Here is a 23,317-nt window from a genome sequence, read left to right as displayed (position 1 = left end):
CTTCAATCTCTGCTGCTCCGTTCCACTTTCTTCCTCGGCTCATGGCACCACGGCCAGCGAAGAGAGAGGGCGGAAGGTCCAACGCTACCGAACTATGCTACTGTGACGCCAGCAAGTCTTTATGAGCTTTAGAGAAACTGTTTGCAAATGGCGTTCGATGTGGCGTACAAAGTGTGAGGGTGCATTCTTTCGCTCGCAAAACTGGAATACTTCTGGTGCAATAGATTAAAAGTTTGGAACATCTCCGTTTCGGTGATCGGGAGATAGTTGGTGGGTTATACCCAGCCTTGAATCCAGAACTGCTAGGGAATAAATGCGTGGATCACATTTGATATGAATTTGAAATATACACGCTGGAATTCGAAACGAATTGGCACAAGGCATTCGATATAATGCATAAATTCAGCATCGTAATTTGCATACACAATTTATGCCATTTGCAATACTAATACAGTTTTTTTTTGTTTCTTCAGATTTTCAGCCGAAGGCTGGTTCATCTCTGACTAATGAACATGGTTAATATTTAAAATTGAAAATTCCACTAAATTTAATATTGGAATATCAATTGATTTCAGTAAAACATACGAACATCAATGGAGTGATTCCTTTTTTGCGATTCCTAGCAGTTTTAATTTCAATATTTCATGCAATAGATAAATTTTGAAACTCAAACCATTCACTACTTATTACCTAAAAATATATTGAATAGACTTGGAGTTATATTTATTTATCCACTAGCTGACCCGGTAAACTTCGTCCCACCCAAAATTTGTTTTGTGTTAACAATACCTTCAAACATTCCCGTTTTCTTACCATGAGCAAGTTCATGGGTCTAATCGCAGAACTGTTCATTGATTCATCTTCTAATCGACACCGTTGAATTTACCTTTTACGATAAAATTCTTAATATTTCTACCAAAACTCATCATTATAATATCAGATTATTTTCAGACACAATTCTCGTTCAAGATTTTTCAACCACTTGCAAATAAAATGTTTCTCCGTTACATGGAATAAATGTTTTATACAGAAAATATGATAGAATAAAGACAGCCCTAAACCGGACAATTCCTTCCTCGAGTTACGCTCTTATCAACACATTCGGCGATACTTTCTTATTGTTATAGATAGAAGAAGATATAGGAGTGCGTTTTATCACATTAAAATCCATTTCCAGTTTCGAACAAAGATCAATTTCGCTAGCGCAAACATCAAATGGACTAACAGCACTTGTCACTATGTAGTTGTAGAACATATGGGAATTTGATTTTCCGAATTTTCCCTTTTTGCTACAGAGTTTTCCGAAAATTTTCAATGGTCATGTCAAACTCACATCACAAATTGTGCTTGATTAGATCTCGAGTTATGCAGAAGTTTGTGTTTCGTTTGTGTGGCAGCCCCCCTTCACATGCCAAATTTTTGGTCCATTTGCTTGATTAGTTTTGGGATTATGCAGAAATTTGTCTTTCATTTGTATGGCAACTCACCCTTAGAGAGGGGGGTGGAGTGTCTAACCACCGTGAAAACAATTATTGCACCCTAAAACCTAGCGTCATAACTAACATGCCGGGTGTTCGGGTTCGATTCCCGTTCTGGTCGGGGAAATTTTTCGTCAAAGAAATTTCCTCCGACTTGCACTGTGATCACGCGTATTCTAGAGCTTGCCACTCAGAATGCATTCAAGGCGTGTTATTTGGCATAGAAATCTCAACTAAGTACTAATAAAAATGACGCAAGTAATACTACGTTGAGACGGCGAAGTTCCTCTAGGAACGTTAGTGCCATTGAAGAAGAAGAACCCTAAAACCTCCACATGCCAATTTTGGTTTCATTTGCTTGATTAATTCTCGAGTATTGCAGAAATTTGTATTTCATTTGTATGGCAGCACCGCCCCACCCCCCTTATAGAGGGGAGTGGAGAGTCTAACCACCATAGAATCATTTATTGCACCCTAAAACCTTCATATGCCAAATTTCGTTTCATTTGCTTGATTAATTCTCGAGTTATGCAGAAATTTGTGTTTCATTTGTATGGAAGCCCCACCTGAAAGAAGGGGAGGAGTATCCAACCACCATAGAATCATTTATAGCACCCTAAAATCCCTACATGCAAAATTTGGTTCCATTTGCTTGATTAATTCTAGAGTAATGCAGAAATTTGAGTTTCATTTGTATGGCAGCCCCCTCTTAGAGAGGGAATGGAGAGTCTAACCACCATAGAAACATTTATTGCATACTAAAACCCCAATATGCCTAATTTGGTTTCATTTGCTTGATTAAGTCTCGAGTAATGCAGAAATTCGTGTTTAATTTGTATGACAGCCCCACCTTAGAGAGGAGGGAGGGGTCTCAAACTATCACTAAAACCTCCCTCGGCCCCAAAAACGTCTACATACCAATTTTCATGTTGATCGGTTCAGTAGTTTCCGAGTCCATAAGAATCAGACAGACAGACAGTAATCCATTTTTGTATATATAGGTTTAACCTCCTTCCTGTTGACCGATTAATCTGAAATTTGGAACAAACCTTTATCTCTGCTGTCATTATAAAACTGAGTATTCCATGATCTTGAAAATCCAATATGGCGGCCGTTACCAAATGGCAGAATAAGTGTCGAATGAGAAAGCTTGACTAGCACTCCCGAAATTAGTTTTAAGCACTGTGGCATCCTGATTTATTACATTAAATTAAAGTAACAGAAAATGTGCTATTATCCCATACTGGTACAGCATTTGTATAATATATTAGGCTGTCAAAAAAGTCCTGCGGTATTTTTTTTTAATTTGCATTGTTCATAAAATTAGTTACAATCATCTGTTTTAAGTCAAATATGCGCCGTTTTGTTCGATGACTTGTTCCCAACGAGATGACAACTTCATAATACCCCTGTTATAGAAGCTCGCTTCCTTATTGGCAAAAAAACTCGGATAGCCAATTTTCACAGGCCTCTTTTGTGGCTAACTTCTGACTACCTAGCTCGTTCGCCATGGACAAAAACAGGTGGTAGTCACTTGGTGCAAGGTCCGGACTATACTACGGATGCAAAAGAACCTCCCATCCGAGCTCCCGGAGCTTCTGGCACGTCACCAAAGAAGTGTGTGGCCTGGCGTTGTTCTGATGAAAGACAATGCGGCCTCTGTTTATCAAAGATGGCCTCTTCTTCATGAGTGCTACCTTCAAGCGGTCCAGTTGTTGGCAGTACAGGTCCGAATTGAGCGTTTGAATGAAATGTGAAATATACCAGAAACAACGGAAATTTTTTAAAAATTTTTTGAAAAAAAAATATTTTAAAAATTAAAATTCATTTTTCTAATTTTTTTTAATTCTCAAAAAAATTATATGAATAGGCTTTAGAACAAGTCGTCTATACATTGAAAGATGTGCACTTTTACAGGGAAAGTTTTGTTCTAACAACAACTTTTTCATGTTTTTCTTTGAAAAATTACTAACATTCGTAACGTAACGTAATATATTTTAATAAAATTTAAAACTTTGTCGAATACACTATATTGCTATCTTGACTTTAAACAAATTTAGTAATTGTAATTTTTTCAAACAAAACATGAAAAAGTTGTTGACAGAAAAACTTTTTCCCTGTAAAAGTGCTCATCTTCCGACGACTTGTTAAAACTTGTAAGGGCTATTCATATATTTTTTTTGCGAATTTTAAAAAAAACACGTTTTTGAGAAAAAAAGTATATTAATTTTTAAAATACTTTTTTTGTCCCAAAAAAATTGTTATTTTTTAATGAAAATTTAAATAATTTTCTACATTTCATCCTTTGACCCGAATTTTGCAGGTATTGTAGTTTTTGGGTTATATTTTTTGTAAAAAATCAAGAAAAAAATGTAGGCTCTTTTTAAAAGTAGTCTTATTCTTGTTTGAATATTTCAAGTATGTCAACTTCTAAGCCGAGTTGACATGAAATTCGTCGGGTGAAACATTATTTTTTCTGGAATCTTCATACAAAAATACCTTATATTCCAAGAACTTTGAAAGATAGGAAGTTAACGTCTTCTACAAAAGTTCATATTTTAATAATATCTAAAACTTTGCCGAATACACAATTTCATTATTTTTACTTTAAACAAAATTGATATTAGTTGTATTTTTTTTCCAAGAAAACATGAAAAAGTTGTTGTTAGAAAAACATTTTCCCTGTAAAACTGCCCATCTTCCGATGTATGGATAACTTGAAACTACTTATGAAACTACAGACTTCAAAACTAAAGTAAAACTGAACTAAAATAAACAAATGGGATAAAAAATTTCACTAATAAAATCCATGGTATGTTCCAGCTCGAGAAAAAAGCTACATAGTTATTGTCCAATTGAAATTCGAATTGAGGCATATAGCATCATGTTCCGTTGGGTTTGAAGCAAATATAGAAATGTGTTGAATGAACACTCTCAGAAAGTAAAAATTATAAAAGAAAATTACCTTTTCCATTTCAAATATGTTTTCTCTTCCAATGTCTTTACACCCACAGCGTTTCACTGCTATCTGAGATGGTGCTGTCATCTCCTAAGACGAGTTGGCATGAAATTCGTCGAATAGTCATATCTCTTCCAGAAATATACTTATTTTGATGCACTTGTTGCATTCCACGGGGAAGATTACTTAGTTTTATTAAGCAGTTTCTGAAGCTGAATTGCTTTTTTTACTAGTATAATATTAAATCTATTTTCCTAATCATTCTACAAACTAGAAGTTATTATGAGATTAATGCATTTTAGGGCTTTATATACTCTACCAGGAGAGTCAAAATTCGCTAAAACAACCGAGATATAGTCATTTTAAAATTCATTCTCCAGAGATTGTGAATTCGTGCATTAATTTGAATGATATATCCTATTACTTACAGTTTAACCAGCTCTGAGGGTAATTTCATCGGAACCATTTCAAGACCGATTCCCCGGCAGGTGAGCGCTACCTCTTCGGACGATCCCACACACTGGCACCCCATGGCCTGCCAGGGTTTACAAATTTCTTTCAGCGTCCGGCCAACGATGCCATACTGCTGAAGAGCCTTCTCGTACATCTCCTTGGCCTCTTTTTCCGGATCCGACGAGGGCATCAGCAAACTTTCCTTCAGCATCATTTTTGTCTGGCTGGTGGTTTGCAGTGTCGGTCTCAGCCCGTGCACATTCCGGACGCAACAGTGGAAAAATAGTAACACTAACAACACCAGGACCACGTGGCCCTTCATCGTTGAGTGGTTGATAAACCGTACCACCATAGCACCAATCACTGAACACACACACGGACTTATCGGACAAATTATTTCCTCTCGTCGACGGAAAATAAATCACTTGTTGTAAATGTACACTAAACGGCAACGACGGTAACCTCCGTAAGTACCACTGCCACTACTGACGGGAAGCAGAAATAAAAGGTGCCGAAATGATGTTTTCATATTGTTCTTATTGCAACTTGTTGCTTTCGGCGTAAAGATTTACTGTAGTTTAAGCGTCGAATGTTTTGCGCGGAACACCTCCGCTACTCAGTGGGTCACACGCGGCGCAACTATTCGCAGCTTTTTTACGACGCAAACAGAGCACACTAAACACGCAAACAGCGGCCACACAGTCAGTGGCACGATGTCCCTCAATCCGTGATTAGGTTTTGCCGAGCTGGCTTTCGATCCCGGCACAGTTGGCAGCAGTAGCTCTTCACTGGAAACATGAGAGAAAAAACGAAACATTAGATAGATGAAACATTAAGATAGGTAACAGTTTAAAGACACCCGCTTATATAACATTTATAACACTCTACTATATTTTTTCATTAATCATTTTTTTTTTCTTGAATAATCAACTCTACTATTTGCTATCAAATGATTTTTGTTAAAGCAGTGAAAACTCATATAATGTTTAATGTCTAATCAACAGAGTTCAATTCGTTCGGCGAAATGCATGAAATGCTCTGAAGTCCGAATTCGAATTGTCCAGTGAACCAACCTTACCTTTTGATTTCTCTAATGGGATATTTTAGGACCATATTCTAAGTCTCGAGGCTCATTACTAGTCACAATGCACAATTGTCCAGGAGATGTATTTAAGTGGAAATTAGCATTTAGAGCTCGACAGTTATTCTCTAGACAAAAACTGTCTTCGACAAAGTTGTTACATATGATAGAGCGCTCATTTTTATGTTATCAAAAATAGGGTGATCAAAATTGTCGATGGAATAAAAAATCTAACTTTCTTATCTTTATAGATAGAGTTAGACATTGTTCGACAATGTAGTTGTCCCAGTTATTTAAGACATCTTTGTAAAACAAAGTTTTTTTTTCTATTTTTTTCTAAAGTTATTGATATTTTTCCTCAGAAAAAAACTTTCTTTTCATTTGTTTGTCATTCTTTCTGAGGCAAACACAAAAAATGTTTGTTGACGGAATCTGAAGGAACAAATTTCACTCTACACCCAGGTTTTTACGCGATTTTTTTTGCGCGGTTTTTTACGAGTTTTTTTTACGCGGATTTTCCAATAAACGCGGATGTTCCAATTAACGCGGTTTTTTTTTACGCGGTACCCGCGTAAAAAAGGACCAGTGCAATATCACATTTCCCTCTCAGCTGACATTTTTCTCTTATGTTCCCTCAGAGCATATTACGGTAATTATTCTTTGAAATGGAGCTTAGCGCTTATGAAGGAAATTAGTGCCGGACCTTATCACGATTCTTACGTGGATTTTAGGTGTTAGGTAACGGGTAGCTTAGCGGGCTGTACAACGGTGCGGGGGTTTTACGGGCAGCTATTCGTGAATGGATTTCCCTGTTTACTTAGCTCTGGATGGTCCAACAGTGGTACTGCACGTGCATCGGCAGTAGAGTGTACAAATCAAAAGGGAATCTTCTAGCAACAGTAGATCTGCCGTAATCTTGCCAAGTGACGCAAGCGCCAGAGGGAGAAATTTTCAGTACGAGACTTTTGGCAAAATTGCATGTATAATCAGCACACGCGTACATTACGAAAATCTGCTCTGTACAAATTGTGTACAATTGATGGAAAAACATTGCCATCTGCTCGATTTTTGAAAAAATGCAGTTTTATTTAAGCTATGTTACCAACGCCAGTTTGTTGTGAAAACAGCAAATTTTAATCGCTGTTTCCACAGCCGATTGGCGTTCATCCATCAAAGTATGGGAGAATCTGTTTCCAAATATTTTCTACAACACCGTTGAGTGGAGCATGAGGTAGAATCAGAGAGAAGAGTTCTACACATGTTCCGTCTTTGTAGCGTGTGTCGAGCGGGCCAACGTAGTTGAGAGCCCGATTGTAACAACTATGGACAGCATCTTCTATTCCAATCCAAAATGCAATTGAAAACATCCGTGTTGAATAAGATAATTCCGTCCGAAATTATCCGATGTAAAGCAAATACAGTTTACGCGAGGATGTTCTGAGTTTTGTTATAAGATGCGTTTCGATGGAGATTTTAGACATTACCCTTCGGTCAACTCTCAGCTTCAATTCATCCGAAAAAGACATTGAGCAAGTGAGGTAAGTGAACATCGTCTAGATGCTTTCCCTTGATTGATGTTGTTATTTGAAATTTGTTGTCCCTTCTCGTTCATTCTATGCCATCAGGACGGATAAAAAATCATATCGCATCAAATTCCAAATTACGTCACATTATAAGGGAAGTGGCGCTTTCGCCACATCACTGTGGAAATGGCGCTTACGCCATTCCGTTTTCAAGCTTTTACGGGGTCATTTCCACATTTTTATAAAACTTCGCAGTCGTTTGAAAGGATTTGGTATTCTTTATCGATTTATAACATAAAAAGGAAAATGTCAATTTTGGCGCTTGCGTCACTTTGCGAGATGTCCTCATGCGTGAGGAAACCCGAACAAAAGCTACCAGTAACCAACGAAATTACAGAAAAAACTACGGGTTTTCGGAAGCGAGTAACGTAAGGATAGTCCAATTTGATATCTATCATTAGCTGACATGGTTTTTTTTACGCGGATTTTCCAATTAACGCAGTTTTTTTACGCGTTTTGTTTTACGAGGTACGTATCTCCCGCGTAAAAAAAAACTGGGTGTATATAATATGTGATTTTCAACACTATGTTATTTTCTGTGTTTGAGTAAATTTAAATTGAAATCATGAGTTTTTCGTTTTTTCTGGGGTAAAATATCAATAACTTTGAGTGAAGTTGAGATATTCACAAGTTCTGCATCACAAAGTGTTTTTTTTTCTGTATTATAGTGACTTTCAACACTTCTGGCTGGTTCCTCACTTTTACTTCCATTTTTGGAAGAATGTCGGGAGTGAGAATTGAACTCGTGACCTTGAGCGTGAGAGGTACCCCAAAATGTTTGTATTAGTAAGTTCTCAAAGTCTTCCGAAGACAATTTGTATTTGAGGGGCTTAGAATGAAAGAGGTGTAAGTGATTTGATCGATTTCTCTACATCGACTCTCTCTTCTGGTCATAACTTAGCTGCAAATACACTCCCAGTTATATTTGACAATGTGGAAGATAGGTCAGAACATCATCTATCGGATTCTATAGCGAACTCAAATTGGAACTTTTTTGCAGTTGAGTTACTAACTAAAGAAAAAGTTGATGAAGAGAAATCGATCAAGTCACTTACACCCCTTGCATTCTAATGCCCTCATTTAGAATTTGAAATACAAAAAAAACCGTTTTTTCAGGGTGACCCCAACGTAATTTATAAAAAAGGCGCTATATCGGTTATTTCAAGAGATAGAAAAAACTTTGTTCTTCTAAGATTTTTCAAATAACTGGGACAACAATATTGTCGAACTATGATTACCTCTATCTATAAAGATAAGAAAGTTAGTTTTTTTATTTCATCGACAATTTTGGTCACCCTATTTTTGATAACATGATAATGAGCGCTCTATCATATGTAACAACTTTGTCGAAGACAGTTTTTGTCTAGATTTCCAATGAAATAGTTTTGTCTAATTTCCAATAAAATACATCTCCTGGACTATTATGCAATGTGATACCAAATTTCGATCTTTTTTCAAACTCCTCGATTACAACTTTTGGATGTAGAATTTGGATTAATCCATTCCATTTTCCAATTTCTATTTTATTTTCGACGAAATTCACACATATTTTAGAAGTAAATCAATAATTTATGAAGAAAACTGAACTAATGATTCAACCGACTCAAAAAGTGCGTCGTCACGCACTGTACCTCGTCTCTGACAATGCCCGTAATCATAGAAAGTAAAAGTGGTGCACAAACGATCCATGGGTGCTCGAATCGTTTTATCTCGTCCTTAAGGGTCCCGTACACGATAAATAATAATGACATTACTTCATCAGAATGACAATAAAAATGATCGTGTAAGGTTGACAAAATTGAAATGACGGACAATAATGATGCATATCCGGATTTTCTGATCTCGCTCCATCATTACTGTGATAGGGCAGGGACACTATCATTCGTGGTGTCTAGGATGCTGTGCGACATCTTGTGTTAAAATCTATGTTTGTGAGGAAATTTACTCTCTGTCAGGTTAGTGGGCCCAAGAGAATTTTCAATCTCTAAAATTTGAATGAAAGTTATTGCTTGTTGTTACTTGAATGCATAAAACACGTAGCACTGAACCTTACCTAATCAATTTTTTATATTTTTTCTGGAATCCCTTCTAAAACTCATAATTATAAAATAAAATTATACCCAGATATTATTTTAGTTCAAGGTTTTTTCACCATTTGCGGAAAACCTGTTATTCTACTACATAGAGCAACATATTAGGCTGTCAAAAAAGTCCTGCGGTATTTTTTTTGAATTTGCATTTGTTCATAAAATTAGTTACAATCATCTGTTTTAAGTCAAATATGCGCCGTTTTGTTCGATGACTTGTTCCCAACGAGATGACAACTTCATAATACCCCTGTTATAGAAGCTCGCTTCCTTTTTGGCAAAAAACTCGGATAGCCAATTTTCACAGGCCTCTTTTGTGGCTAACTTCTGACTACCTAGCTCATTCGCCATGGACAAAAACAGGTGGTAGTCACTTGGTGCAAGGTCCGGACTATACGGCGGATGCAAAAGAACCTCCCATCCGAGCTCCCGGTGCTTCTGGCGCGTCACCAAAGAAGTGTGTGGCCTGGCGTTGTCCTGATGGAAGACAATGCGGCCTCTGTTTATCAAAGATGGCCTCTTCTTCATGAGTGCTACCTTCAAGCGGTCCAGTTGTTGGCAGTACAGGTCCGAATTGAGCGTTTGGCCATAGGGAAGCAACTCATAATAGATTATTCCTTGACAATCCCACAAAACACACAGCAGAACCTTCCTGGCCGTTAATGAGGGCTTGACCACCGTCTGAGCCGCTTCAGCGGGCTTCGACCACGACCGTTTGCGCTTTACGTTGTCGTAAGTGACCCACTTTTCATCGCCAGTCACCATCCGCTTCAGAAACGGGTCGATTTTGTTGCGATTCAGCAGCGACTCACATGCGTCGATACGGTCAAAGATGTTTTTTTGCGTCAACGTGTGTGGCACCCATACATCGAGTTTCTTTGTGAATCCAAGCTTCTTCAAATGGTTAATAACGGTTTGATGACTTATCCCCAGCTCTTGGTCGATGCTACGGCTGCTACTATGCCGGTCTTTCTCGGCTAATTCAGCGATTTTGTCGCAATTTTCGACGACAGGCCTTCCGGAGCGAGTCGCATCTTCGACGAACTCTAAGACAGAACGAAAACGTTGAAACCATCGTTGTGCGGTGGAAATGGAAACTGTATCGGGTCCATAAACTGCACAAATTTTATTGGCAGCTTGAGATGCATTTTTGCCTTTGTCATAGTAGTACTGTAAAATATGTCGGATTTTCTCTTTATTTTGCTCCATATTTGCGACACTATAACTCACGAACGACTTAACCAAACAAAACACTGTCAAGGACTATATTATAACTATATTATCGCAAAAACACCTTTCCAACAAGCTATAGTATGACTCGATACAATGAATACAACTAGAACTACGCGCTTACAACGACACCTCGCGGAAATACCGCAGGATTTTTTTGACAGCCTAATATTAAATATCAACTAAGCGGGAGGATCAACGGTACAAGATCCTCACAGAATCCGAGCGCAAATTATACAACTATTGTTGCGGACATTGGAAAACTTGAATCTGAAGAACTCTTGTCAGTCGATTCAATAGGAAGTTTCGGACTTAATCGTACGACACGATTCCAAAGACTACTTGCTGAATTCAGAGAACCTTGGGTTTTTATACAATTTTTATCCTATCCTAATTCTAGCCTAATTTCAAATCTAATGTGTGAAAGAAAGAGAAAACTATAAACGTTCTTACTCCTTTGCAAATAAGTCCTTTACCTATCGCTTATCTGTGATTCATTATTTTTGACTCATAACTGCATTCTAAGGGCAACGAACTTAGCACGATAAGAAATGTGTGCGATCTATTTGGTCCCTTTCCGTTCCGTTATTCTATTGCATTGGCTACCGATAGGTGAGATTGTTATTTTTGGATCGTACACACGGTTCGCTCTAACCGAATCATGTTTTCCTTCTGTCCTTCCTTCGATCGTTTACGATATTGAAATTGAATTGCATAATTCTTTCGATTTCTTACACTTGCATTGAACACAATATGATTAGACAATAATCTTGCTAAAGAAATCTCTATCAACATTTAAACTAGGTTGTCGTTGAAACTTTGAGGATAATAAAGCGACGCCATCATCCAATCCTCCTTTTTTATTCTGATAAGTGCTTGCTATCGGCAAATTCTTAATATGAATCGACTGGCCTTGTTCGTCAAGAGAAAGCATGTAGAGATGAGTAAAGCATGATGAATGCCTCAGGCGCTAACCGTTCACTTGTTTTTTCAACCGTTATTTCGCTCTTTCGTTCAGTGGTTTCAATACCGGTATCAAGAAAAACATTGAATGGTAGCCAGAACCCTACAAACATAAGTAAATTCATAGCTAATCATGTCCTAGCAGTGATATAAGATTGGGGAAAAGGAAATCCATTATTTTCTCAGTGGCTGGCTGTAGTGATCGATATCTTGCTTAATATCGATCGTAAAATTTCAAGTTTAGACTCGTTGTGATGAAGGTGACATTAGACACTACAAAAAATTATTTTGCTGTTTTTGTTTTGTTTGTTCCATGCAGTTCTGAGTTACAGGATGTTAACAATGGAAGCCAACAAAAAGGAAATTCAGCACACTTTACACTTTTTTTTATAAAGGCGAAAATGCAAGCCAAACCACTGAAATTGTGCATGGTGTTTATGGTGCGGATACTGTAACAGTGAAATACGTGCAATTTTAGTTTTTGTTTTAATTTATAATTTCCAATTGGGGGTCTTCGTAGCCACTTGGTTACGCGTTCGCTTACTAAGCGATCGGTCGTGAGTTCAAACTCAGGACCCTCAATTGACCATCTTTGTGTTGTTATAGAATAACTACGTCCACTCAAACATCATCAGCGATGGAAATCAATCTACGGTCGAAATTAGATCGATTCATCCATACAACTGCTCTGATCTGCAAGAAACATCGGGCTGCTGTTCTATAAATAACCCAACAATGATCAATATCAACTGTCTCCGCTGTCCGGTCTGCTGAACAATGGAAGAACAGAAAGAATACCCTTACGCCGAAATGGCTACTACTGTGTAATTTACCATAATATAATGGAACAGAAAACCTAACGCCTAAATGGCTACTACTAATTACTATGTAATTTACAGTTTATAGAAACATAAACATATGTACATGTACACGGCTCTGTTACAGCTAACATACTAATGAGCCTAATAAATAAATAAATGGGATAAAAAAAATAATTTCCAATTTTTTTCATTTTTTCATTTTTTTTTCTAAATTTTTTTCAGATCTGTGTACTGTTTACTGGACCGTTTGAGCCTAGTAATTGTCGAGAAACGTTCAGAAAAGTTTTGAATTTTATCTAAAAATAATGAATTACTATTTCCCCAACCTGATACGTTGATACATGTCTTGGCATTTCAAATTTGCATTGTTTTTTTATTACTGATGGAAAAAGCTGCTTCTTTTAAAGTCGCAGAAACTTGTGAGAAGGCGAACTAGTTCTTTAGTACCATCCGCGATTTTTTCTTCACGCGATTCTCTCGAAATCGCGCGGTTCTATCGAACTTACGCGATTTTTTTACGCAAATTGCTCGAATTTACGCTACTTTTTATGCAATTTTTCTGCGCGCACGCATCGATCGCGTAAAAAAGAACTCAGTGTACTGCAACCTTCCATACACACACAGGTGTCTTAAAATTGTCTACAAACATTGATGGCTTTGAATCTTATAATAGAACTTCTACCACTTGTTTTTTTTATTAACTTGAAATAATTTTCAACAACCTCTTTTATGATAGTTGCAAGCATTTACCCCTTTCCCTGTTTTCCTCCAAAATGCTCGTCGTTTATTGGTATTTTTTATTCTGTAGCTTCATGGTTTAAAATACCGTAAGGGTTATTCACAATCCTGGAGACCTCATAAGTTTGTGCAGAACAACGATATTATCGGTCCTTCAGTACGGTTGTTTTTGCTAAGACTCATATACGGCACGGCAGCTAAGACTCATATTCTAAAGATGGAGCGGATACATTACCGTTGCTTGCGTATTGCTTTAGGTTGCATGCAATCGACCCATACGATGAGTCTTTAGGTTCTGGCTGGAGTACTTCCTCTGTCTCCTCGATTTATAGAACTATCGTACAGATATGTCATTCACTGTAAGATTATGAATCCATTGGTAATTGATAAATTCTAAGAACTTCTTCAATTGAATCCAGCGTCAAGATTCATCATGTAAAGTTCCGTCCTCAAGGATTGCAACCTTTCTTATTAGAATAAGACAGCTATTGGACAGACTAGTGGAAAAATTTTATAGGATTACATTAGCCTGGGTCCTTGCCCATTGCTCCATTCCAGGTAACGAAAAAGCGGACTCGTGAGCAGCCTCGATACAGCCTATGATTTTTAATATTAAGCATTTGCAAAAAAGTAACATTCAAAACAAATGATAAAATGTTTGCGTTAGAAAATTCTGTAAAAAAACAAGTATCGTTAATCTTTCAGTTTTTGTAGTTTTTTCAACTATTTAGTTTGTTGTTTTCATGTTAAGTGCTAGAAATTGTAAGAATCTACAATAAATGGATAAAATAAAATGATATTTCATGCAGTAATTTTCATTAAAATTAGTGTTCGGAATACACCGCGTTTCATAACTATAGAACCAATCATTTTTCTGAGATTCCAGAGATATGTAAGCAGTCGGTTGAATTGAAATATAGAAAAATTGAAAATAGTGTAGGATATAACATGGGGATGGGGTTCTGAGAAAATATGTAATCCGCCATTTTGTAGTGGCCGCCATCTTGGATTTGCATTTTTCATAAATAACTGTGTTCTACTAGTCAAGCCCTTTCATTTGATACCCATATTGATGGAGTTCTGAGAAAATATGTAATCCGCCACTTTGTAGTGGACGCCATCTTGGATTTGCATTTTTCATAAATAACTGCATCCTACTATTCAAGCCCTTTCATTTGATACCCATGTTAGCTATTCAACATAGAATTATTATACAAATTATTCAAAATTTCCGGAATTCAAAAATAAAATACTTCGAATAATCGACTCTCAAATTCCGGATAATCGAGTCCGATCTGTACTAGGAATTTATATAAGCACAGAAGGATGCACTACATGCGAAGCTTACGACACCTTTTGGGACTGTTCCCACGAAGCGTCAAGCGAAAATTATAGTCAGCGCCGCGTTCAGGACATACATCCCATTGCTAACGAAATCGACTGCTATGCGAACAAACTTCGAATAGATCGCAATTACGTTCCATACGTTTGGTGGTCATTAAACTCTAAGCAGTACCCCAAATTGAAAAGATTACCTGAACTTTATCATTCGGCTACTTGCAGTAGTGTTTACAGTAAAAGACTGTTCTACGAAGCAAAGCGCAATCGGTCGGTTGAAAATCTATATATATAAAAATGGATTTCTGTCTGTCTGTCTGTCTGTCTGTCTGTCTGATTCTTATGGACTCGGAAACTGAACCGATCGACATGAAAATTGGTACGTAGTGGTTTTTGGGGCCGGGGAAGGTTTTCGTGATAGTTTGGGATCCCTCCCCCTCTCTAAGGGGGGGCTACCATACAAATGAAACACAAATTCCTGCATTACTCGAGAATTAATCAAGCAAGCGGAACCAAATTTGGCATGTGAATGTTTTTATGGTGAGGGGGGATTGTGCTGCCATACCAAGCAAATGAAACCAAACTAGGCGTATAGAGGTTTTAGGGTGAAATAAATGTTTCTATGGTGATTAGACACTGCCATACAAATGAAACACAAATTTCTACATTACTCGAGAATTATTCAAGCAAATGCAACCAAATTAGGTATGTGGAAGTTTTAGGATGCAATAAATGTTTCTATGGTGGTTAGACACTCCACCAACCTCTCTTAGGGGGGATTTTGGGGGGCACGAAACGTTTCTATGGCGAATAGACACTCCCCCCTCTCTCTAAGGGGAGAAGAGGAGAGGGGTCTGTGTTTATTCTATCATATTTTCTGTATCAAACATTTATTCCATGTGACGGAGAAATATGCTATTTGCAAGTGGTTGAAAAATATTGAACGAGAATTGTGTCTGAAAATAATCTGATATTATAATGATGAGTTTTGGTAGAAGTACTAGGAATTTTTTAGTAAAAGGTAAATTCAACGGGGTCGATTAGAAGATCAATCAATGAACAGTTCTACGATTGAACTCATGAACTTGCGCTTAGTAAGAAAACGTGAATGTTTGAAGGTATTGATAACAAAAAGTCACAGGAGGGTTGTGTCCGAGACACGACCGCATAATTGACGTAGGATTCCGTTAGGTTATCTGTTAATTTTGGATAATTACATCGTTAAACTCTTTTATATTGATTAGGTGGACCCGAAAAGGGCCGTTTTGTTTGGTCGTTGGGTATTTGTTCATTCCACCAATGTTTAACGGGTGATGATGACAGAAGGATGATAAAGAGTCGTTGGATGGTGCGTATCAGATAAAGGATACCGAAGTGGAACGAGATATTATGAGAACCGCCCTCTATAATCCTAGACGAGATGCCTCTTGTGATATGTATTGATGAAATAAAGAAAAAAAATTCACCAATTTAATATAAGATAATTATTAATATCGAACACAATTATCAATTTTTCTTATCAGTAAAAACATGTTACTTTAATATAGCGAAAATATATTTGAAATGGGAAAGGTAATTTTCTTTTATAATTTTTACTTTCTGATTGTTTATTCAACCCAATGCGAATTTTAATTGGACTAACAATACCTAATACTATATGTACTATATGTAATGAGACTCTATGTTGTACGGGAAAGGGTTAACACAACGGCTATAGTATACAATTTTACACCTACCATTGTGCTAAATTTTTCAAAATACACGTTCGGACATTGATATGGAGTTTCACGAAGCAACCAACATTAAAGTTCCAAATTTAAATTTTATTTGCTAGAATTATTCGTATCACTCTTCTTACTTGCAATATAAAAATGTCCCCGACTTTCATGTATTTTCGATGCCGATTTCCATCAGGCAGCTTGGTTTTGATGCCTTTGTTAGGGAACCGCCGCATGTGTCGTCAAGTTCGACCAATCAGAAGTGGGTATTTCCGTTAGGTTGAGATTTTTCAATTGTTTGATAGTTAGTTTAATGATATATATATAATTTTATTCAATATAAAAAATTGTTATGGAGTGCCGAAATCGATTGACGCAAAAATTTCATCAATCCATCATGAAATGACTGAACAATAAGCGTTTGAAATTGGACAATTTTCGCGATGTGCTCGATTCTCGATTTCCAATTTGTACCCCAATATGTTCCCGAAAGACGTAATACTACGTCAAAAACAAATTTTGGGCAGGACGAAGTTTGCCGGGTCAGCTAGTTTATAATTAAAGTCATAGTGTTAGCAACTACAGAAGTATCGTGCCCACATATGATTCACAACGGTAACATGTATGGCAATAACGATTTTGCGTATTATCCATTTGAAATCCCTTAATTTTTCATTACATTTTTCGTAGAGTGATCCCCTAGGAACCGGGTTCAGCGTGTTAAAATCTTCCTGTAAATCTCTTGTAGTTTGCGTTGTAGTTACATGTGCTAAACGGTACGTATTTCACCTAAATAGGATTATTCTAACTATGTTATGTTTCAATCTAATGCAAAAAATATGGATTAGTTTCACTGCCACTTTTATTTGCTAAAACAGTGCATTAAAGCCTCTTCATACCAAATATGAAGAAAATATCATAAATTAAACCTTTCCATTTGTTGTTTTCCATCTGGAATCGATACCATCCTCAATTAAGCCAAAAACGTGTCAGTGATGTATCATCATAAAACGAAAATGTCATGTTGCCATCTTGCCTATATTTTCTATTTGTCTTACCCAGAGTCAGAGACTTCTGGAGTGTCTGCATCATCCCTAGTCGCAGATTTCACTTTCAGTGGCTATCTCACCTTTCTGCGGTTGATGGATCAACTTTTTTTTTCTCTCCTGCCGCACGGTTCCATAATGATCCCATCCTCAGCCTCAGTCTTTATGTTGACCTTTTTCTACATGAAGAGTCGCTGATGCCATGATGCTAACGATGTAAAAGTCGACGAATTTGCTGACATTCGGTCTACTACCTGCCAAATTGGATAACTCTTGTACGGATCGACTGAACGTGGCTCAATTTGAGGGCATCCTCGGTGGCATGATGTCCCTCTTTTGTTCACTGATTGATGACACAAGATGGATGATAACAGAAGATTTTTTTTTCTGTTGTGTGTTTGCGTCTGTAAAGGATGTGGGTGAATAAAATTACCGATGAGACCTGACCCGCCTATGAAACAGGGAAAGCATAATAGTGGAGTCAGAGTATCGATAACCTTTCAATAGGTGACAGTGATAGATTAAATTTTTGGTTGTTTGCCGTTTTTGCCGTCGTCATATTCGCTAGTGTAGATATGTGATGCTCATCCATTGAAGTATCATTTCATTGCCAGAGGGCTTACGTTTCTTGGAGTTACTTGACCTTTTTAACAACAGAGAATCTCCTAATGATTAGAAGATAAAAAAAACATCAGAGTTAATTTCCAATGAACACAATTCAAAATTAGGCGAAAGGTCGATGATGACGTCCATCCAAATAGATCTTGAAAAGTACGCGTATAATAAGAACACGGCATCAAAAAAATGCCTCACGAAGCCTTTACGGGGCTCGTTGTTGCCCATTACGTAATTTGGCCAGTCGGCTCATGTCGCGACTCATGTTACTTGAGACCGCACGACAGCGGTCGATTGTCTCGCTCGGGTCCACGCGGCTGAACGATCGTACGGTAATTTCGATCAGTTTGATTCCCGAAATAAATGGCGTTCGCTACGTGTCTGTGTGCGTTCGGAGGCGATCGACGGAGAACCTGTTGTGCGATCGGCACTCGGTTGGCAGTGAACTGAAATTATCTGATTGACCAAAAATGTAAACAAAAGAAAGGTCAGGAAAATAATGATCGATTGGAAACATGAGCCAAATGTGCACCAGTATGAGTTGGCCGCTCACCTTGAGCCGAAACTGGTTCATAGCGGTGGATGACTTGGTTGACAAAGGATTTGTTTTTTTTCCCTCCCAGTCAGAGTTCGAATGTGTACAGCTTGATTTCATTAGATTCTGGTTGTTTTTGTTTGTTTGTATCGATAGTTGTATTTGACCTAGAGTCAAGGTCTTTCAAAAGTCTGTTCGAACTGTTTATCTGTAACATGTTTCAACATTATAACTCTATGAGTGCGTCTCAGATAATGTTGATCTTTTTTAAACATAGCAGTAATGATTGGATCGGTCCTTACGACGTCTCATATAATCATAACCGATAACCATGCGATCGGGATATCAATCATACAAGAAAAGTTTAATTTATTATTGAATAAGATCATCATCATATGTTTCACACACTAATTAAGATCAAAAACTAACCATATTGCATTTTTTCTATCAGAATTTCTATACTCCATAGGAGGGCTTACATAGAGAATTCCATAACCATTTCATACAAAGTGTCATTAAACGGATTATAAAAGAATAACACTCAAAACGACCCATCAATACAATGGTCACACCACGTGGTTGTGCCCACATTTTTAGTTTTCATTGTAGCAATACAAGTAAGAAAGACGAGTGAGAAGAAGTTCACGGTTTTCTTTGTTTCTTGATTTTCACGAGCTGGGCAAAAGTCATCCTTAAGGCCTAGTGTTTCAAGTGCCAGTTATCTCCGTTGCTTCTCGGGTACATACACTGATATTTTATCTGAAACCGCGGGGGAAACTATGAGAAACAAATCCCAACTTTATTGCTCTTGTGGAAACTGCTAGTTTTCCAAAAACAACCGAACGATTGATCCACGGGGAAGCTGTGATGGTATCTTTAAACTTTCCAAAAGCTGGTAACGTGCTCCCCCATATTTCGCTGCTCAAAAGTCGTTAAATTTCACAATTTCGAGAGGAATGAAAGTATTATCTTGATTGGGCTTTGTGGTTTTTCTCCCGCAGCCAGATAATTACCAAGCCAAGCCGGCGGAAATAATTTTAAGTGTTTCAAGCTGGTTTCCGCAGCTGATTTGTACGTGCTGATGGGCGAAATGATATCACAACAAAAGCTGTTTGGCGCTTTTGTTAATCTTTGGGGAAAATTGTGCTTCCATTGTGGCGTTACATCGAATTGCGTAGGCTCCGCAAAGAGGTAGCGAGTTTCAGTAGCGCAACAGGGTTTTACTTGAACATGTTTCTCGACTTGTTTTGAAACGTCTTATTTCCTGACATAGGACTATGTCTTTGATTTCTATATAGAGGGGTCACTCTACGAAAAATGTAACGATTTATTAAGAGTTTTCAAACGCATATTACTCAAAATCGTTATTGCGACATATGTTGTGTATATCATTAGACAGGAAATTTATCCAGATTTTTTTTTGCTTAAAACATGAACAATGAATATAGTAAATGAAGGTTAACAATTTGACGATTTATGGTGAAGGTGGAAGATAGCCATTGTAGTAGTATAGGTAAACCCACGTGTAAAAATGGGGTAATAGTGTTTGTGAGAGAAGGGCAATTTGTTTCGTTTGTTTTTATCTTTGTACGTGAATAGATCAATTCACTTATCAGATTGTTTTGTTTTTTTATAGAGGTGAGGAACGCTCTACCAGCCTTACCTGGGAAGGGTTAACCCAGACGTCGAGTGGGGATCGCACCCACAAAAACCAAGCCCTCTACTCGGTGCCTCATTCCCCCTGGGACCACATCTAGGCGACTACTTCAGGGGGCGGCTGTGCTCATGCACTTCTCGAGTTTACAACGCTGAATAGCGTTGATCCTTCCTTTTTTCTCAATATTTTTTTTTCTCCATTTCTTTCCACTGCGCTTATGTCCATTTCGCAGGCATCCATTTACCCGTCGAGACGTGAACCGATTAGGAATTGCCCTCCAACTTGACGCGCCACCCGTCACAGCCACCCTCGCGGGGTTTCTCGCCTGTCGATACGTGAACCGATTAGGAAGCGCCCTCCAGACTTATCAGATTGTGTAGCGCTCCACTGACACGAGTCTCAGAATACATTTGAAAAAAATAACAATTCGATACTGAAGCAAAATGTATGAACGATGTATTCCGATGAACAATTACAAATATAAATATATATACAAGGTGTATTTGCATATGAAGTAAAATTCTGATTATACGTGAGCGTTACATGAGCAAATTTATAACACATGCTAACTGGAACTCTTTTGGTATTAACAAGTTTTTCCGCACAGTAACTCGATGTTGATAATTCCTTAATATTTTCCATCGTTGATCCTATTGTTTTCACATATTCACGTTGGAGAGCCTTAACCCTTCTCTTCATTGGCCGAGTCATTTTGATTGAATGTAATACTTTTCCGTTTACTATTTTTGAATGCATAGGCAGCCGTGGCAGCCTATGCAATACAATTTTCTTAACCAATGTTAAAGTTGCTAAAACCATTAAACGTAAAAATAATAATTGTATTTTTTACACAATTTTATTTTATTAATTTTCATGACATGAAACGCTATGACTCAGGAATAACATTTTATTGAATGTTTACGATGTTTTCCACTATACATTGCGACGGCAGATGAAAATTTAATATTTGGTGAGTAATCGATTAGATTTTGGTTAAAATTACTTGGTGAGAAGTGTGTGCAAACGATCTTTTTCTTCACAGTTTCACAATATTATTGACTTTTAGGCGAGGGGTAAGGGATGGAGAGTAAAAAAATGAGTCCCATTGTGGCAGCCATTTGTGGCTAGCTTCCACCTTCACCTTAATTGGGTATGTTTTCTTTCGATTGCACTATCCACTCGCTTCTCTCACCGACGCAACCAGCAATCTTTTTGCCTAAATTCGGGCGTTATCTCATAAAGTGAATTGATGCGTAAAATGATTTATTTTCCATTTACCGATAATAGGCATTAATTTTATATTACACTAGCTGACCCGGCAAACGTTGTTCTGCCAAATAAATTGTTTCTAGTGAATATTTTGGTAATTGAATAAACAATAACTAATATATTGTACGTATGTTTGAATGGTTTTACGTTTTTGATCCATTCGCTGATAAAGATCAAACGAATATGTGGCGATAAGAGCTATGCCATATAGAGGAGTTGAGCGGACGATGACCGCCAACAATAAAAAAAAATCAAACCATCTTATTTCAATGTATTTCATTTACGTAACTGATGTGTTTGATGTAAAATATGTAATGTAAATAAGTAAAAAAAGAATAATGTTAATATATAAAATGTGAAGTGAAAGAATGTAATATATTTTTATCTAAAAGTTTAAAATGAAATAAAGAAAATCAATATTCATTTTTTTTCAATTAAGGTTTCGTTAGTGAAAAATAGGTTTTCTGAATGGTTGGCTATCCATTCATGACTGTTGGGTCCCGTTCATGAATTGTGAAACCAAAGATATGACAACTTCATTGGTGTTGATATACTGGCCAATTTGTTGGCGCATTATTTTGTCGTTGTCATTCAATCGAGAAGTAGTCAAATCGATATTCTGATTTTGAAACACAGCCATATTGCTTGCCTTATTCACGGACTTTTATACTGATTTTCGCTGAACAGCGAAACTTAACACTAATAAAAACATTGAACGTTTTGCTCAGCTGAGGCGAATGTGGTAATACCCAACGATTTTCAGTCCATCAAAGTCTGCGTTACTGGTATTTGTCAATGGTTGTCCGTTTCTTCGTTTTTACATTGGATATTTACCTACCCTTGTGATCGTGTTTTCCATCTGCAACGCAAGGCGGTAAAAGCTTCAAATCACCGCATAGGCCATGAACCATGTTTGGGGGGAACAATATCAAACACTAACCCATATCCCGGAATCCGATTGGTCTGAAAGCCGATCGGATTCCACGATTTGAACGAAATCGGCTTTTGCATTCTGAAATCTGTGGAGCAATCTACTCTCTATCCGATTAGTAAACCGAAAATAATTTTACATTGGTAACATTTGAATACAGATTATTTTTTCATGTTACTTGAATACTTAGATGACATAGTCCTGACCCTAACTCAACTTTTTTTTTCTTTATTTTTTAACTATATTTCCGCTAAAACTTTATCCATAATATAAAAAAAAACATTATCAGACAGAATTTTTGTACACTTGTAGAAAATGTGTCACTTTGTTACATACAAAACATATTTGAAAGAGTATAGCAAATTTCCATCAATATTTTTCGTTTAAAAAGTGTGTTTATTCCACCCAGAATTCCGTTTCTATTTTACAGAAATAGAACACGAAGGTCAATGTTGTTAAGTTTTTTGTTTGGATATTTGGATAGTGTTTATCGCTTTTCGTTTAAAATCGCGAAATAAAAAATAAAGAAAATGGGACGGGGTTAAAAGGATGAAAATTTGTGTTTTTATTTTTTTTTCTGAAACCAAATTTGAATAAATACAAAAAAAAATTAAATTTATGCAGAAAAAATGATTTTTTCGCATAGTGTCGCCCTAATTGGTATATATACGGTAAATATACAGTAATCTTTATCCTACCGGTATCATATATAGTTTACAACCTATTCTCATACCTACCAAGTATTTTGAGTATAATTTCATCAAAATCGGTCGAGCCGTTTCGGAGGAGTTCGGTAACAAACACCGTGATACGAG

General features: G+C 37.1%; 1 protein-coding gene and 1 long non-coding RNA gene across 3 annotated transcripts in view; one reads left to right on the top strand and one right to left on the bottom strand.

The window, feature by feature from the left end:
* LOC129775984 (uncharacterized) overlaps positions 1-5,621 on the top strand; it is a 154,574-nt gene extending 148,953 nt beyond the window's left edge. The window contains exon 3 of the long non-coding RNA XR_008743043.1: positions 4,868-5,621. This is a non-coding gene — a long non-coding RNA (uncharacterized LOC129775984). The remainder of the gene's footprint in view (positions 1-4,867) is intronic.
* The window catches only part of LOC129775980 (follicle-stimulating hormone receptor), a 429,827-nt gene that overhangs the window by 245,823 nt on the left and 160,687 nt on the right, over positions 1-23,317 (bottom strand). For both annotated transcript variants that reach the window (XM_055781291.1, XM_055781292.1), the window contains exon 3: positions 4,866-5,678. In XM_055781291.1, the coding sequence (XP_055637266.1) occupies positions 4,866-5,242 (377 nt within the window). In that variant the 5' untranslated portion in view covers positions 5,243-5,678. The remainder of the gene's footprint in view (positions 1-4,865; positions 5,679-23,317) is intronic.

This window comes from Toxorhynchites rutilus, chromosome 3 (assembly GCF_029784135.1).
Source record: "Toxorhynchites rutilus septentrionalis strain SRP chromosome 3, ASM2978413v1, whole genome shotgun sequence".
NCBI classification, from domain to species: domain Eukaryota; kingdom Metazoa; phylum Arthropoda; class Insecta; order Diptera; family Culicidae; genus Toxorhynchites; species Toxorhynchites rutilus.
The sequence above is the reverse complement of the archived record's forward strand: the minus strand, read 5'-3'. Positions and strand labels throughout refer to the sequence as shown.